Source organism: Cydia amplana, chromosome 27 (genome assembly GCF_948474715.1).
Source record: "Cydia amplana chromosome 27, ilCydAmpl1.1, whole genome shotgun sequence".
In the NCBI taxonomy this organism is placed as follows: Eukaryota; Metazoa; Arthropoda; class Insecta; order Lepidoptera; family Tortricidae; genus Cydia; species Cydia amplana.
The window spans coordinates 687,445-705,274 of record NC_086095.1 but is presented as its reverse complement, the minus strand read 5'-3'; the positions used below and the strand labels follow the sequence as shown (position 1 = coordinate 705,274).

At 43.5% G+C, this 17,830-nt stretch overlaps 1 protein-coding gene across 1 annotated transcript in view; it reads left to right on the top strand.

Annotated features, from left to right (window-relative positions):
• Positions 1-17,830, top strand: part of LOC134660383 (serine/threonine-protein kinase par-1) — a 67,668-nt gene that overhangs the window by 13,145 nt on the left and 36,693 nt on the right. The window contains exons 2-8 of the mRNA XM_063516116.1: positions 5,189-5,305; positions 6,483-6,546; positions 7,385-7,539; positions 8,044-8,175; positions 11,966-12,089; positions 13,883-14,008; positions 15,331-15,449. Coding sequence (XP_063372186.1) covers positions 5,189-5,305; positions 6,483-6,546; positions 7,385-7,539; positions 8,044-8,175; positions 11,966-12,089; positions 13,883-14,008; positions 15,331-15,449 — 837 coding nt within the window. The remainder of the gene's footprint in view (positions 1-5,188; positions 5,306-6,482; positions 6,547-7,384; positions 7,540-8,043; positions 8,176-11,965; positions 12,090-13,882; positions 14,009-15,330; positions 15,450-17,830) is intronic.

The window sequence follows — 17,830 nt, the reverse complement described above, 5'->3', positions numbered from 1 at the left end:
GATCCCGTTGATGTCCTTGTTTTGCTAAGATATGCTAAGTACTACATACTATATTTTTACCCCATTGATAATCGAACTCGACTCTATACTACATACCTTTTACAAGCAATATTTTCATTTAACTATTCTTACATGAGGTTTTTCTATCGTCTTGGTTAGTTTCTTAACTTATACATAACTAACAAAATACCACACCCGGTAGTATTTTCATGTTTAATATCCAAAAGGTTCTATACAGGGTGGATTTTCTTTTTGAGTCAGTGAGGGCAGCTACCAGATCCCGTGCTGCTACGAGAAAACGGTCTTAGAAGACCTTCCCTCGATTTCAAATTAATAAAGATTGGCTTTTACAGATTTTGAAAAAAAAAATACAGGGTGCGAGAAAAAGGTCATTTTTGCAAACTTTTTTTTGATGCCAATCGATCTCATTCCTATTGAGGATCAAAAGAACCAAAAGAAAATCCGACTAAAAAAGCCACAAATCGAGGAAAACTTTTCCCATACAATTTGTATGAAAATGAAAACTTTTATTTTTCACATGCTATTTTTGTATGAAAATCGATTCCATTCCTATCCAATTTTCTATCTCGCCCATCAGTCTTACAGCAGTATGATGTCTTCATACAGTATTATGATCTTTAAATGTAACAGGAACAGGACTGATTGGGCAGATAGAAGAATGTGAATTAAATTTCACGTTTTCTCCATAGTAAATGTATGGAAAAAGTTTTTTTTTATTTGTTGACTTTTTAGTACATTACCGTAAGTTGACCCCAAGGAAACTATTGATACTGAATAGGAAGGAAATCGATTGGCATACAAAAATAGCATGTGAAAAATAAAAGTTTCCTTTTCATACAAAGAGTATGGGAAAAGTTTTCCCCGATTTGTGGCTTTTCTAGCCGGATGTTTTTTTTGGTTCCATACAAGCTTTTGATGCTCAATAGGAATGGGATCGATTGGCATCAAAAAACAAGCAACAACGGTTGCACTCCGGGAGTGCCGATAGAAGTGAAAACTCACCACACTATGTTACCGACGCCCTGTAACACGATACATACGTTTAGCGGAGGTATTCTATTTATTTATTATATATTATTATCATTCTCAAATAAGATCACACTTTTTCATTGACATGTTTATTTACATACTGCCATGACAACGTCAAATTATTTGAACATAGGTAAAGAGTCTTGAAAAGGAGTCCGCAACATAAATGTCAAATAACATTGAGTTTTTCTTTATTCATTTAAATGCCACGTGATCGCCTTACGCCCCTTACGGTCACGTGATCGCCTTACGCTGTCTCGAGTTTATCATTTTTTCCCCACCTCAAAAAGTGCCCAGCGCCGCCAAAGAAGTTTTCACTTCAACAAGTTTGCAAAAATGACCTTTTTCTCGCACCCTGTATATTTTTTTCAAAATCTGTAAAAGCCAATCTTTATTAATTTGAAATCGAGGGAAGGTCTTCTAAGACCGTTTTCTCGTAGCAGCACGGGATCTGGTAGCTGCCCTCACTGACTCAAAAAGAAAATCCACCCTGTATCCACCTTTTGGATATTAAACATGAAAATACTACCGGGTGTGGTATTTTGTTAGTTATGTATAAGTTAAGAAACTAACCGAGACGATAGAAAAACCTCATGTAAGAATAGTTAAATGAAAATATTGTTTGTAAAAGGTATGTATTTCAATCGTATTCACAGTAGAATATAGTATGTGGTACTTAGCATTTCTTAGCAAAACAAGGACATCAACGGAATCCCACAAAGAAGTATATTCATCACACTAATATACGGACAAACAGACATAATTTGCAAGTTTTATTTGATTAATCACCATGTACTTAAGAATAGGTATTAGGTGCACAATTACATGCACAATGAAGAGCGGAATTTCTTCTTAGGAAGCATCCCTTGACATGGCTGCTCCTGGCCATTTGTAAGACGTAATTTTCATAGTTAATTGAACCTAACAGATTAACCGTGAAAGGGTAACAGATTAAACATGAAAGGTACTAAATCCTGGCGTAATAAAAATAGTTGTAGCGTAGCGTTTTTTCTTAAAAACGATATCGATACGGTGAAAAATTAAAGCGCCTGATTTTTTTTAATAGCAATGCAATGTGTAAAATTAGTAAAACTCGGAAACCACAAATAAAATGGTTCAATTTATAATTGAATATTAAAGTATTAAAAAGGTACTAAAATTTGGCTTTTATAGAATTTATCAATAATCGCGGGATCATAGCGTAATAAAATACACCCGCCATTCTGACTGTCAGGTTGGCGGGTGTAACGTTTTTTGGTAATAACTTTAAATACCGTGAGGTACTAATTTTTTTATATGAGGTACCAAATAGTACAAATTAGGTACTAAAATATGGTATGCTTTTTGTTCATTTTTATTTACATACACCCGCCATTCTGACTCTCACGGCATTTTGCCACGGCTCATGGGAGCCTGGGGTCCGCTTGGCAACTAATCCCAGTAATTGGCATGAGCACTAGCTTTTACGAATGCGACTGCCATCTGACCTTCCAACCGACTAACCGACTGGTAAATATCAAATGATATTTCGTACATTAGTTCCGAAAAACTCATTGGTACGAGCCGGGGTTTAAACCCGCGACCTCCGGATTGCAAGTCGCCATCAGATATATCGGAGCGGCTAAGGCGCTCGCAAATATCTGAACACGCCTCTATTGTCAAAAATAAATAAAAACCGGCCAAGTGCGAGTCGGACTCGCGCACGGAGGGTTCCGCACCATAAACAAAAAATAGAGCAAAACAAGCAAAAAAACGGTCACCCATCCAAGTACTGACCCCTCCCGACGTTGCTTAACTTCGGTCAAAAATCACGTTTGTTGTATGAGAGCCCCACTTAATCTTTATTTTATTCTGTTTTTAGCATTTGTTGTTATAGCGGCAACAGAAATACATCATCTGTGAAAATTTCAACTGTCTAGCTATCACAGTTCGTGAGATACAGCCTGGTGACAGACGGACGGACGGACGGACGGACAGCGGAGTCTTAGTAATAGGGTCCCGTTTTTACCCTTTGGGTACGGAACCCTAAAAAACACTCTCAATACCATCTACCTTCCAACGCATGCAAGCAAGGCTAGGCAAATAAAGGCATTTTCAGATATTTGTGAGCACCTTGGACGCTCAGATATATCCGATGGCCACTGTACAATAAAGTATATACATACATATATACAATAAACATGCAGAAGGCACATGTCATCACGGGCACGTTTCTCAAAAGCTTGTAACTTGTACAATACAATACAATGTTATGTGTCATGTTATGTTGTTGTGTAATACAAGCTGATGTCATTTTTTGACAGCTTTTGTTAGAAAGGGACTTCCACTTGTATTACAAGTTACAAGCCTTTGAGAAACGGGCCCCAGGTACCTGTGCCAATCTAAAGAAGGGGTTTTCTCGAGGGGCTACAGTATGCAGCAGGGGTGTTCAAAAAAGGAGTGTACAGGTCTTTAACGGGTCGGCAACGCGCTTGAGTTGTAGGCGTCCATAGGATACGGTGACTGCTTACCATCAGGCGCGCCGTATGCTTGTTTGCCACCGACGTGGTATTAAAAAAACAAAGCTTTTGGGTTCATGATAGTTGCAACCATTTTTTTAGCCTCATTTATTAAGTACAAAACCTACAGTATAATTTAAAGTCGGCCTTAACCCATCAAGGGATGTCTTCCAGTCGGCCTCGCCCGCTCGCCTTGACCTGTGTGTACGTCTGTGCCGCGGAAGCTCCCAACCTGGCCTTGCCGAGCTTTCGTGTTAGGGCGTGTCTACAGAGGGTCGAATACCAATTGAAACATTTGTGTACGGGCCCTTAGTATGTTTTCGATCAACTTATAGTATACCTACTTATGTACATTATACAGTCAGCAGCAGAAGTTGTTCGCCCGCTTAGCAATTATTGCTGCTGGCTGTACTACCTGAAGTATGTACTATGTACATCACTACATAGTATAAAACAAAGTCGCTTCCCGCTGTCTGTCTGTCTGTATGTATGCTTAGATCTTTAAAACTATGCAACCGGTTTTGATGCGGTTTTTTTTAATAAATAGAGTGATTCAGGAGGAAGGTTTATGTATTTTGTAATTTGTTAACCCGTGCGAAGCCGGGGCGGGTCGCTAGTGCAGCATACTGCAGTAAAGCAAGAAATGTCTTAGTGTAAGGTCTGAGTGGACGCTCGAAGCGGAGCGTTCGGCGGGGCGTGCAGCGTGGCATCGGGCTCACGCGTGATGTGAGCAGCGTGCACTAAGGCCGCTCCTATACGCTTGCATTTGTTTAACATGCACACCGCACGCCCCGCCCCGCTGCACGCCCAACTCGAGCGCCCACTCAGGCCTTACACAGATCACATGCAACTTCTTAAAGTTCTTATTCTTACCAACCGGCTCAGTTAAACGGTGGAACTGTAGTGACGTGTTTATTATGCCATGTCTGGTTCTGTAAGGTCTTCGATTGACCTCGAACAGGACGGGTCAAGGTTTATCGTGCCAAGGGGTGCGTTTCGTTGCAACGAAACATTCCAGTTATGAATTTTAGGGTTCCGTACCTCAAAAAGAAAAAAACGGAACCCATATAGTATAGGATCACTGATCCGTCTGTGTGTCCGCCCGTCCCTCCGTCTGTCTGTCAAAACCCTTTATCTCGGGAACGCGTGGAGATATCGATTTGAGATTAGCTTTAGAAGTTTGATTTTTTTTACAGGTTCATGGGACCATAGTTTAAACCATATACTCCGGTCTACAGTGTAAACCTGAGTATAGACCATATACTCAGGTCTACAGTGTATGGTTTTGCCTACGGTCCCTTGATTCTGTAAAGAAAAGATACGGCTGCTTATGTCGCAAAAGACGTATATTTCGATACTTCAAAATCAAAATTTATAGGATACTTTCCGCTGACCTTAGAACTATGAAATTTGGCAAGTAAAAACGTTTTTTACTACAAATATCTATAGGGGAAAATCTGAAACCTATGCATTTGTAATTACTAATTAAATCATACAAAACATAGTCTTTATTTAAAGTAGGTATTACGTAATAAATCATCATTTTTGCCCAAGCTGAAACGGAGACCTTCGCTAACGCTCGGTCAATAAAGGTCTCAGAAATGAAATAAAGTTCAATTTTTTTTCTGTTTAAATTCCAGGTCGCGATAAAAATAATAGACAAAAGCCGACTGGACGAAGACAACCTAAAGAAGACTTTTAGAGAAATAGCAATTATGAAGAGACTGCGACACCCACACATAGTGCGATTATACCAGGTAAAATACCCAGTACCGGGTCGGAATGACCCTGTATCAGGCCAGACTGTAAGATAACCCGAAGAAGACGTTAATTAGCAATTATGAAGAGAATGCGACACCCACACACAGTCCGATTATACCAGGTAAGATACCCAGTACCGGGTCGGGGTGACCTTGTAACAGGCCAGACTGTAAGATAACCAGAAGAAAACGTTTAAATAGCAATTATGAAGAGAATGCGGCACCCACACATAGTGCGATTATACCAGGTAAAATACCCAGTACCGGGTCGGAATGACCCTGTAGCAGGCCAGACTGTAAGATAACCCGAAGAAGACGTTTAAATAGCAATTATGAAGAGACTGCGACACCCACACATAATGCGATTATACCAGGTAAGATACCCAGTACCGGGTCGGAATGACCCTGTATCAGGCCAGACTGTAAGATAACCTGAAGAAGACGTTTAAATAGCAATTATGAAGAGACTGCGACACCCACACATAATGCGATTATACCAGGTAAGATACCCAGTACCGGGTCGGGGTGACCCTGTAACAGGCCAGACTGTAAGATAACCAGAAGAAAACGTTTAAATAGCAATTATGAAGAGACTGCGGCACCCACACATAGTGCGATTATACCAGGTAAAATACCCAGTACCGGGTCGGAATGACCCTGTATCAGGCCAGACTGTAAGATAACCCGAAGAAGACGTTAATTAGCAATTATGAAGAGAATGCGGCACCCACACACAGTCCGATTATACCAGGTAAGATACCCAGTACCGGGTCGGGGTGACCTTGTAACAGGCCAGACTGTAAGATAACCTGAAGAAGACGTTTAAATAGCAATTATGAAGAGACTGCGACACCCACACTAGAGAAATATAGTAAGACAAGAGTGCTCACTCCATACATCAGTTAGACTATTAACTTCAGTGTCTACATCTATTGTCAAATAGCAGTACTGATAGTAGCTACTCGATGCTAGATGCTAATAGTATTTTTGGTACTACGAGTATAACTGATGTATGGAGTGAGCAATCTATGTATTTTTTTCTCTATGGTACTGGGTCGCGATAACGGCAGCAGAGAGTGCTTGTTCGACCTTAGGCACTTTTCCTTAGTATATGACATTTATTTCGTATTAAAACATTCAAAAATGTAATTTAAACGCTATTTTGTTGTTGTAGGTGATGGAAAGCACACACACAATATACCTAGTGACAGAATACGCTCCGAACGGGGAAATATTCGGTAAGTTAGTGACAAATAACTTATAAGTACTTATAACTTACAAGGTATATTTAATATTATTAGAATCTCTCTCTCTCTCTCTTATTCCTCGTGTTATCCCGGAATTTTGCCACGGCTCATGGGAGCCTGGGGTCCGCTTGACAACTAATCCCAAGAATGGACGAATTGCTTGATTGATAATATTATTAGAATAGTGAGTTTAAATTGATATAGTTTATATTTTTGTACTTTTTATGGCAATAAACCAATTGTCATTTCATTTCATTTCAAAATGTAGTAATGTTTAGTTTTATAGTTGCCCAATCAACTAACAACTTGCAACTAGATGTCGCTGTTCTATAGTTCGTTTTTTTAGCATTAGAAAAAAGGTAAACAATCTGGACGTGCCTTTTTATTGAAAAACACTTTTGATAAATAAGTCACGGCAAATATGTAACAATTGTAAATCATATACGATTATTTACATTATTTTGCTTTCATAAGTAATAGTTACTGATTTTTAACACGCTTTTATTAGGTCGACCTGTATGTAACTAAATTGTAATGGAATCTTGCAAGTTAAATTTGATCCACTTCCCGGTTTCCGATTGAGCTGAAATTTTGCATACACGTGTAAGTCGGGTGACAATGCAATATTATGGTACCATCGAGCTGATCTGATGATGGAGACAGGAGGTGGCCATAGGAACTCTGTGATGAAACAACGCAACCTAATTGTGTTAGGGGTTTTTAGAATTGTCTCGATGAGTATTAGTTGTCTGTCGTAAGAAAAGTACAGTCAGCGATAAAAGCGTGTAACAAAAATGAAGTTTTTGCCAAAAATGTATTACCCTTCCAGATCACCTAGTATCAAAAGGGCGTATGCCGGAGCCGCAAGCAGCGCGGCTGTTTACACAAATGGTGTCTGCGGTAGGGTACTGCCATGCCCGAGGGGTCGTGCACAGAGACCTCAAGGCAGAGAACCTCCTGCTGGACACACACATGAACATCAAGGTACGTGAGACAGCTATAGAGTAGAGTGGGACAGCATTTATAGTATCCGTCGAAATGACGTTTTATTGTGTGTAATCAAATGCCGCAATGGCGGTCGTAACATTCCGTTCCTGAATGCATCATACGCTTATAAATCTTATATCTTATAATATATGTGTAGATAAAGTAGTGTTTATAACTGTACATAAGTAGGCATTAAAACACTCTTGTGCAGGGTTCGAAATCATCCAGATAATTATAGTCTTTGATAACTATCCCAGGTATGGATGGTGCTTTATTTATTTTCTTTGATAGTAAAAAAATAATTGGACGTTTTTTGCTATTTTTATAAATTTTATTAGTTTATTATCAAATTGATAATTATCCTTTAGAACCCTGCTCTTGTGAACCCATACTCGTGTTTCGTGTGTGTCTCGTGTGTGCCTTTCATTCTGTATCAGTCACATAAACTAAGTATTATGTCTTTATTAGGACTGTCTTTTAATAGTGTACGTCGTATTTCAGTTGGCAGACTTCGGATTCAGCAACGAGTACGTGCGCGGGGCCGCGCTGGCCACCTGGTGCGGGAGTCCGCCGTACGCCGCGCCTGAACTCTTCGAGGGGCGGAGATACGACGGGCCTAAAGCAGATATATGGGTGAGTATGTCCCATATATGGGACAGTGGGCAGCTCAAGGTATAGTCCGCCGTACGCCGCGCCTGAACTCTTCGAGGGGCGGAGATACGACGGGCCTAAAGCAGATATATGGGTGAGTATGTCCCATATATGGGACAGTGGGCAGCTCAAGGTATAGTCCGCCGTACGCCGCGCCTGAACTCTTCGAGGGGCGGAGATACGACGGGCCTAAAGCAGATATATGGGTGAGTATGTCCCATATATGGGACAGTAGGCAGCTCAAGGTATAGTCTGCCGTACGCCGCGCCTGAACTCTTCGAGGGGCGGAGATACGACGGGCCTAAAGCAGATATATGGGTGAGTATGTCCCATGTATGGGACAGTGGGCAGCTCAAGGTATAGTCCGCCGTACGCCGCGCCTGAACTCTTCGAGGGGCGGAGATACGACGGGCCTAAAGCAGATATATGGGTGAGTATGTCCCATATATGGGACAGTGGGCAGCTCAAGGTATAGTCCGCCGTACGCCGCGCCTGAACTCTTCGAGGGGCGGAGATACGACGGGCCTAAAGCAGATATATGGGTGAGTATGTCCCATATATGGGACAGTGGGCAGCTCAAGGTATAGTCCGCCGTACGCCGCGCCTGAACTCTTCGAGGGGCGGAGATACGACGGGCCTAAAGCAGATATATGGGTGAGTATGTCCCATATATGGGACAGTGGGCAGCTCAAGGTATAGTCCGCCGTACGCCGCGCCTGAACTCTTCGAGGGGCGGAGATACGACGGGCCTAAAGCAGATATATGGGTGAGTATGTCCCATATATGGGACAGTAGGCAGCTCAAGGTATAGTCTGCCGTACGCCGCGCCTGAACTCTTCGAGGGGCGGAGATACGACGGGCCTAAAGCAGATATATGGGTGAGTATGTCCCATGTATGGGACAGTGGGCAGCTCAAGGTATAGTCCGCCGTACGCCGCGCCTGAACTCTTCGAGGGGCGGAGATACGACGGGCCTAAAGCAGATATATGGGTGAGTATGTCCCATATATGGGACAGTGGGCAGCTCAAGTATAGTCCGCCGTACGCCGCGCCTGAACTCTTCGAGGGGCGGAGATACGACGGGCCTAAAGCAGATATATGGGTGAGTATGTCCCATATATGGGACAGTGGGCAGCTCAAGGTATAGTCCGCCGTACGCCGCGCCTGAACTCTTCGAGGGGCGGAGATACGACGGGCCTAAAGCAGATATATGGGTGAGTATGTCCCATATATGGGACAGTGGGCAGCTCAAGGTATAGTCCGCCGTACGCCGCGCCTGAACTCTTCGAGGGGCGGAGATACGACGGGCCTAAAGCAGATATATGGGTGAGTATGTCCCATATATGGGACAGTGGGCAGCTCAAGTATAGTCCGCCGTACGCCGCGCCTGAACTCTTCGAGGGGCGGAGATACGACGGGCCTAAAGCAGATATATGGGTGAGTATGTCCCATATATGGGACAGTGGGCAGCTCAAGGTATAGTCCGCCGTACGCCGCGCCTGAACTCTTCGAGGGGCGGAGATACGACGGGCCTAAAGCAGATATATGGGTGAGTATGTCCCATATATGGGACAGTGGGCAGCTCAAGGTATAGTCCGCCGTACGCCGCGCCTGAACTCTTCGAGGGGCGGAGATACGACGGTCCGAAAGCAGATATATGGGTCAGTTTATACCATAGTATAGAGAAATATAAGTAAAGAAAGAGTGGTAACTCCATATACATCAGTTTTCTTATCAAAACGCGACTTATTTCGTAGTCGACATCTAGCGTCAAGTGGCGGAATTTATCAGTACTGCTAGTTGCATAGAAGGTAGCATCCTATAGAAGTGGTCTACGCGTGCCTCCGTGAGGGACAAAACATATAAATTCGTGCGACGCTATGATTGGTCGAATTTATTTGTTATGGTGGGCAACAAATGAATTCGACCAATCACGGTGGTCAATTTATGGTGGGGAATAAAACAAGATGTGAGACTGTGACAAGGACAAACAATAATAGCGTTTTCTCTGCTACTCCTACTGAAAGATACATAAGTCTATCCCGTTCTGTCAGTTATCCCCACCACTCATGGCCAATCCAGTTATACTAGATTCATGGCTAGTTGACAATAGATGTTGCACCGACCAAAAAGTCTAATGCTCAACAATTTTCAGCGAATAATATAACCGGATTAGCCGGAACTCTATTTTCAATTCCTTCTGATTTAATATTAGTTGTCAATTGTTGTTCAATACAATTTTCGTTAGTCGCGACTCACTAGACATCTAGTGTCAAGTAGCGGTACTGATAATTCCCCTATTCGATGCTAGATGTCGACTACGAAAATAAGTCTTTTTGGTACCAAAGCTGACGTATGGAGTGAGCACTCGAATTACTATATTTCTCTATGGTATAGTACAATCACCGATATATCTAAAGAACCTGCACTTTAACGATGTATACCCATTTGTCACCGTCGGGTACAGATCGGAATAGGCGCAGCATATAAATCATTCCCATTTTCCCCGCCGGGAGGTCACGTGAGGCGGGAACAAATGGGAATATACCACTTTAAAGTGTAGAAAATACAGGGACTGCTCAGATATTTGTGAAGACCTTGGCTGCTTCGATATATCTGATGATGACTGTACGTGTGAAGTGTGTGTTAGTGTGTGAAGGGTTCCTTACATTAAGCCCGACTCCTCCGTTTTCCTGTCATCTATAGGTAAAGTTTTTTTCCTTTTGAGATACGGAACCCTAAAATAGTATTTTATGCAATCGTGATATAATGGAGAGCTTTTCTAAAAGGAAAAGGAAAAGCTTGATTATATCACTATTGTATACAATACTTTTTCTACGAGTCAACAAAAAAATACTTAAAACTAGTAGAAGAATCATATATGTAGGTAAAAAAACCAAAAGTATAGAGCTAAGATGCGCGAGCAGCCGCGATACCTTCATAATACTCGTACGCGACCCGGCCCCGCGCCCCGCGCCCCCGGCCGGTTGCTCAACGACACCTTCTCGTAACTCATGAGGCCCTGGTACTTGCTCCGCGCTTTCGATTGGTCAATTTCATTATAGTTGACTAAACTGTATCGAAATGAATATTATAGTTGAGTTGGGGTCCCATAGTGAAAAAAGTATGCGATTTCACTTTGGTATACGAAGTCTTAATATGACCTATAAAAAAAAAGCGGCCAAGTGCGAGTCGGACTCGCCCATGAAGGGTTCCGTATTTCGGGGATTTATGACGTACTAAAACAAAAATACTTACTAGATCATGTTCAAACCAATTTTCGGTGGAAGTTTGCATGGTAATGTACATCATATATTTTTTTTAGTTTTATCATTCTCTTATTTTAGAAGTTACAGGGGGGGACACACATTTTACCACTTTGGAAGTGTCTCTCGCGCAAACTATTCAGTTTAGAAGAAAATGATATTAGAAACCTCAATATAATTTTTGAAGACCTATCCATAGATACCCCACACGTATAAGTTTAATGAAAAAAAAATTTGAGTTTCAGATCTAAGTATGGGGAACCCCCAAAATTTATTGTTTTTTTTTTCTATTTTTGTGTGAAAATCTTAATGCGGTTCACAGAATACATCTACTTACCAAGTTTCAACAGTATAGTTCTTATAGTTTCAGAAAAAAGTGGCTGTGACATACGGACGGACAGACAGACGGACAGACAGACAGACATGACGAATCCGTAAGGGTTCCGTGTTTTGCCATTTGGCAACGGAACCCTAAAAACTTCCTTCTTAAATGTTCTGTTGTTATAGTCGTTGGGTGTGGTCCTATACGTGCTGGTGTGCGGCGCGCTACCGTTCGACGGCGGTACGCTGCACGAACTACGGGCGGTGGTGCTGGCCGGCAAGTTCCGGATACCCTACTTCATGTCGCAAGGTAAAACATGATCATCAAACAACAACATTTATTCAGCAAATAGGCCACAAGGGCACTTTTACACGTCAACATGGAATTTACATACAGCAAAAAAAAAAACACATCAACAATTATAAAATACAACTAAGCCACAAATATCAGAACAAACTAAAGTATTACATAGAGATGTATAAAGTCTCTAAATGTCGAATTGCAAAAAATGCTATAACAATAGTATTGAAAAAAAAACACAGATACAAAAACTATAATCTAAAATTATTTAGAGATGTAAATGTCTCTAAGTGTCATCATAACTAAAAGATTACAATATATAGTAGTTAAACAAATTATCCTTAGAGATGTACAGGGTCTCCAAGAGTCAAAATCCTGTATACCTAATTAAAACATTCATTAAGAAAGAAAATGATAATAAAAATAGCATAAGAGAACCGAATGAGGTGTGTCCATGTAATCATCCTCAAAAATAAAGTTACTAAATATAATAGCTCGTGTAAGCTTAAATAGACCAGTCTCCACAAACAAACATGATAAATTAAATATGTTTATTATAAGAAATTTGTTTCGCATGGGTGCAATATAGATACTAATACTAATCATCGACAGATTTCAATCAAATTATGTATAGATAGCACAGGACAGGGACCAATGGGCAGCATTGGAGGAGGCCTTTACCCACTAGTGATTCATCAATTAAAACACTAATTTTAAGTTTTATTTTGGCTGTGAAGCCGCGGTCTTGGGTTCGAATCCCGGTAAGGGCATTTATTTGTGTGATGAGCACAGATATTTGTTCCTGAGTCATGGTTGTTTTCTATGTATTTAAGTATGTATGTATGTAAACACTTTATTGTACATAAGACAGGTTAAGATACAATTAAAAGAAAGTATACAATGTACAAAGGCGAACTTATCCCTGTAAGGGTTAAGTATTTGTATATTATATATATCGTTGTCTGAGTACCCACAACACAAGCTTTCTTGAGCTTACCGTGGGGCTTAGTCAATTTGTGTAATAATGTCCTATAATATTTATTTATTTACTAGGGATTCATCAATTAAAAGACTAACTTTAAGTTTCATTTTCAAACTTATATGTAAACGTTTTTACAATGAATGGTTTTATTATTATTATACTTTTTTAGGGTTCCGTACCCAAAGGGTAAAAACGGGACCCTATTACTAAGACTCCGCTGTCCGTCCGTCCGTCTGTCACCAGGCTGTATCTCACGAACCGTGATAGCTAGACAGTTGAAATTTTCACAGATGATGTATTTCTGTTGCCGCTATAACAACAAATACTAAAAACGGAATAAAATAAATATTTAAGTGGGGCTCCCATACAACAAACGTGAATTTTGACCGAAGTTAAGCAATGTCGGGCGGGGTCAGTACTTGGATGGGCGACCGTTTTTTTACTTGTTTTTTTTTGCTCTATTTTTTGTTGATGGTGCGTAACCCTGCGTGCGCGAGTCCGGCTCGCACTTGGCCGGTTTTTATTTAGAAAGAAAGAAAGAAAAAGCATTTATTAGCACAATAACAAACTTAAAAACTAACAAAAGAGAACACAAAATGAAAGGTTGCGCTAAATGGTCCTCACTCAGCTAGGTGTCACGGTATGAGCCACATGGCACACTCCGCGACGCTGATTTTCAGTAAGGCCCAGTGGATGGACTAGGTGGCACTCAGTAATGGACACAATGTACAAAAATAAGGGAAAACTTAAGTAAAACTAAAATTAAACATTAACAATCAAATCAAATTAGATTTAAATGTACGTATTGGTCCGATTCCAGAATGCGAGCAGCTGATCCGGCACATGCTGGTGGTGGAGCCCGAGAAGCGGCTCTCGCTGCGCGGCGTGGCGCGCCACCGCTGGCTGGCCGCGCACCACGCCGGCCCCGGGCCTCCCGCGCCTATAGGTATGTACATGATAATTGGGGCATTATCTATGAAAAGGGACCTTATTGCCGATGGCGCTTACGCCGCACAGCGTCACGCGGCAATAATGTCGTAAGCGCCATCGACAACAAGGTCCCTTTTCATAGATAACGTCACAATTCATCATTCATAATTTATTTATTGCATTCATGGTTACATTTGGTGTTACATGGTAATACATAGTAAGTTTCACACGGACTCTGGTAGGGCACAGCAATAGTCTTAAATCTAAAATATACTAGGCAGTGTTAATGTAATAATTATATAATTTAGGTCTTATGGTCATGTACGCACTACTGCAATAATGCATTCACACTTCAACTTCAACATTTATTCAGCAAATAGGCCACAAGGGCACTTTTACACGTCACTTTCACACCACTTTCACGTCAGGTGACAAGCAAAACTCACTAAGTACCACCACAAGTTCATAGCCATAGTGAAGCATATTAGTACGAAAAGAAGGTTGATTTTTGTTTAATTATTTTTTAGTAATTAGTGAGTTTTGCTTGTCACCTGACGACAACGTCTTGTATCATAATAAAGGAGTGTCCTCCATCAAGGACGCATACAATATCGGTATGGCCGAATTGAAAATTTATATTAAAACTGTCCAAAGTAGGTACTAGGTAGAGTTTGTCAAAAGACTGTCTCTCAAACATAGACCATACTATCTTTGTCTTAAACTAGTACTAGCACCCAAAAGAAAAGGATGAGTATAGTTTTTTTTGTTCTCATTTACTGACAAATTGATTTGACCAACTATAGGTACACGGGGACGCACGCAATATCAGGTTGGCCGAGTTGCTGGGACGCTTCCAAAGTCAGGAGGGCCGTGTCGTAGATAATTAATTGCATTTTACTGTATGACAGTATAGGGTGGTAAAGGGTATTTGACTACTAGTCAAATCAGTTTCTTTTATAACACTTTAAACTCTCGCGCTTTGTACACATACTCGTATTTAATTACACAAACGGGTCTAACGCGATATAATTTCATTGTTTTTACCTTTAATTCCGACGTTTCAGCTGAGTTGCACAGTTGTTGTTCAGTTCAGTTTCTTTTTTCGAACTGTCAAAACAATTTTGCTACTCTGGAATTTATATGAAACACTAGCATGTGACGTCACAATCAAATTACCTACTCTTTATGGCTTTAAACGGGTTTTAACAGAAATTGTATCTAAAAAGAACTACTGTCTACGTTTCTCTATTAATCTTTCGGTGCTTTATTTCATGTATGGTGTAATTTTTTTTTAAATACTAAATGTATTACCCTATTATAGTAATTTTTTTTTGTCAGATCCATCGACGGGGGCGTGCACGTGTCACCCGGCCGGCGTGGCGGCGACGCCCTCGCACGACACCGTGCTGTCCCACATGCTCACCTTGCCCGGGCTCACCCCCGACCTTATACAGCAGGTACAGCTACCACAGACCGTGTGTCCCACATGTCCACCTTGCCCTTACTCACCCCCGCCCTCATACAGCAGGTACAGCTGGCACAGACCGTGTGTCCCACATGTCCACCTTGCCCTTACTCACCCCCGCCCTCATACAGCAGGTACAGCTACCACAGACCGTGTGTCCCACATGTCCACCTTGCCCTTACTCACCCCCGACCTCATACAGCAGGTACAGCTGGCACAGACCGTGTGTCCCACATGTCCACCTTGCCCTTACTCACCCCCGCCCTCATACAGCAGGTACAGCTACCACAGACCGTGTGTCCCACATGTCCACCTTGCCCTTACTCACCCCCGCCCTCATACAGCAGGTACAGCTGGCACAGACCGTGTGTCCCACATGTCCACCTTGCCCTTACTCACCCCCGCCCTCATACAGCAGGTACAGCTACCACAGACCGTGTGTCCCACATGTCCACCTTGCCCTTACTCACCCCCGACCTTATACAGCAGGTACAGCTGGCACAGACCGTGTGTCCCACATGTCCACCTTGCCCTTACTCACCCCCGCCCTCATACAGCAGGTACAGCTACCACAGACCGTGTGTCCCACATGTCCACCTTGCCCTTACTCACCCCCGCCCTCATACAGCAGGTACAGATGGCACAGACCGTGTGTCCGAACATGTCCACCTTGCCCTTACTCACCCCCGCCCTCATACAGCAGGTACAGCTACCACAGACCGTGTGTCCCACATGTCCACCTTGCCCTTACTCACCCCCGCCCTCATACAGCAGGTACAGCTGGCACAGACCGTGTGTCCCACATGTCCACCTTGCCCTTACTCACCCCCGCCCTCATACAGCAGGTACAGCTACCACAGACCGTGTGTCCCACATGTCCACCTTGCCCTTACTCACCCCCGACCTCATACAGCAGGTACAGCTGGCACAGACCGTGTGTCCCACATGTCCACCTTGCCCTTACTCACCCCCGCCCTCATACAGCAGGTACAGCTACCACAGACCGTGTGTCCCACATGTCCACCTTGCCCTTACTCACCCCCGACCTTATACAGCAGGTACAGCTGGCACAGACCGTGTGTCCCACATGTCCACCTTGCCCTTACTCACCCCCGCCCTCATACAGCAGGTACAGCTACCACAGACCGTGTCCCACATGTCCACCTTGCCCTTACTCACCCCCGCCCTCATACAGCAGGTACAGCTGGCACAGACCGTGTGTCCCACATGTCCACCTTGCCCTTACTCACCCCCGCCCTCATACAGCAGGTACAGCTACCACAGACCGTGTGTCCCACATGTCCACCTTGCCCTTACTCACCCCCGCCCTCATACAGCAGGTACAGCTGGCACAGACCGTGTGTCCCACATGTCCACCTTGCCCTTACTCACCCCCGACCTCATACAGCAGGTACAGCTACCACAGACCGTGTGTCCCACATGTCCACCTTGCCCTTACTCACCCCCGCCCTCATACAGCAGGTACAGCTACCACAGACCGTGTGTCCCACATGTCCACCTTGCCCTTACTCACCCCCGACCTTATACAGCCGGTACAGCTACCACAGACCGTGTGTCCCACATGTCCACCTTGCCCTTACTCACCCCCGCCCTCATACAGCAGGTACAGCTACCACAGACCGTGTGTCCCACATGTCCACCTTGCCCTTACTCACCCCCGCCCTCATACAGCAGGTACAGCTACCACAGACCGTGTGTCCCACATGTCGACCTTGCCCTTACCCCCGCCCTCATACAGCAGGTACAGCTACCACAGACCGTGTGTCCCACATGTCCACCTTGCCCTTACTCACCCCCGACCTCATACAGCAGGTACAGCTACCACAGACCGTGTGTCCCACATGTCCACCTTGCCCTTACTCACCCCCGCCCTCATACAGCAGGTACAGCTGGCACAGACCGTGTGTCCCACATGTCCACCTTGCCCTTACTCACCCCCGCCCTCATACAGCAGGTACAGCTACCACAGACCGTGTGTCCCACATGTCCACCTTGCCCTTACTCACCCCCGCCCTCATACAGCAGGTACAGCTGGCACAGACCGTGTGTCCCACATGTCCACCTTGCCCTTACTCACCCCCGCCCTCATACAGCAGGTACAGCTACCACAGACCGTGTGTCCCACATGTCCACCTTGCCCTTACTCACCCCCGCCCTCATACAGCAGGTACAGCTGGCACAGACCGTGTGTCCCACATGTCCACCTTGCCCTTACTCACCCCCGACCTCATACAGCTGGCACAGACCGTGTGTCCCACATGTCCACCTTGCCCTTACTCACCCCCGCCCTCATACAGCAGGTACAGCTACCACAGACCGTGTGTCCCACATGTCCACCTTGCCCTTACTCAC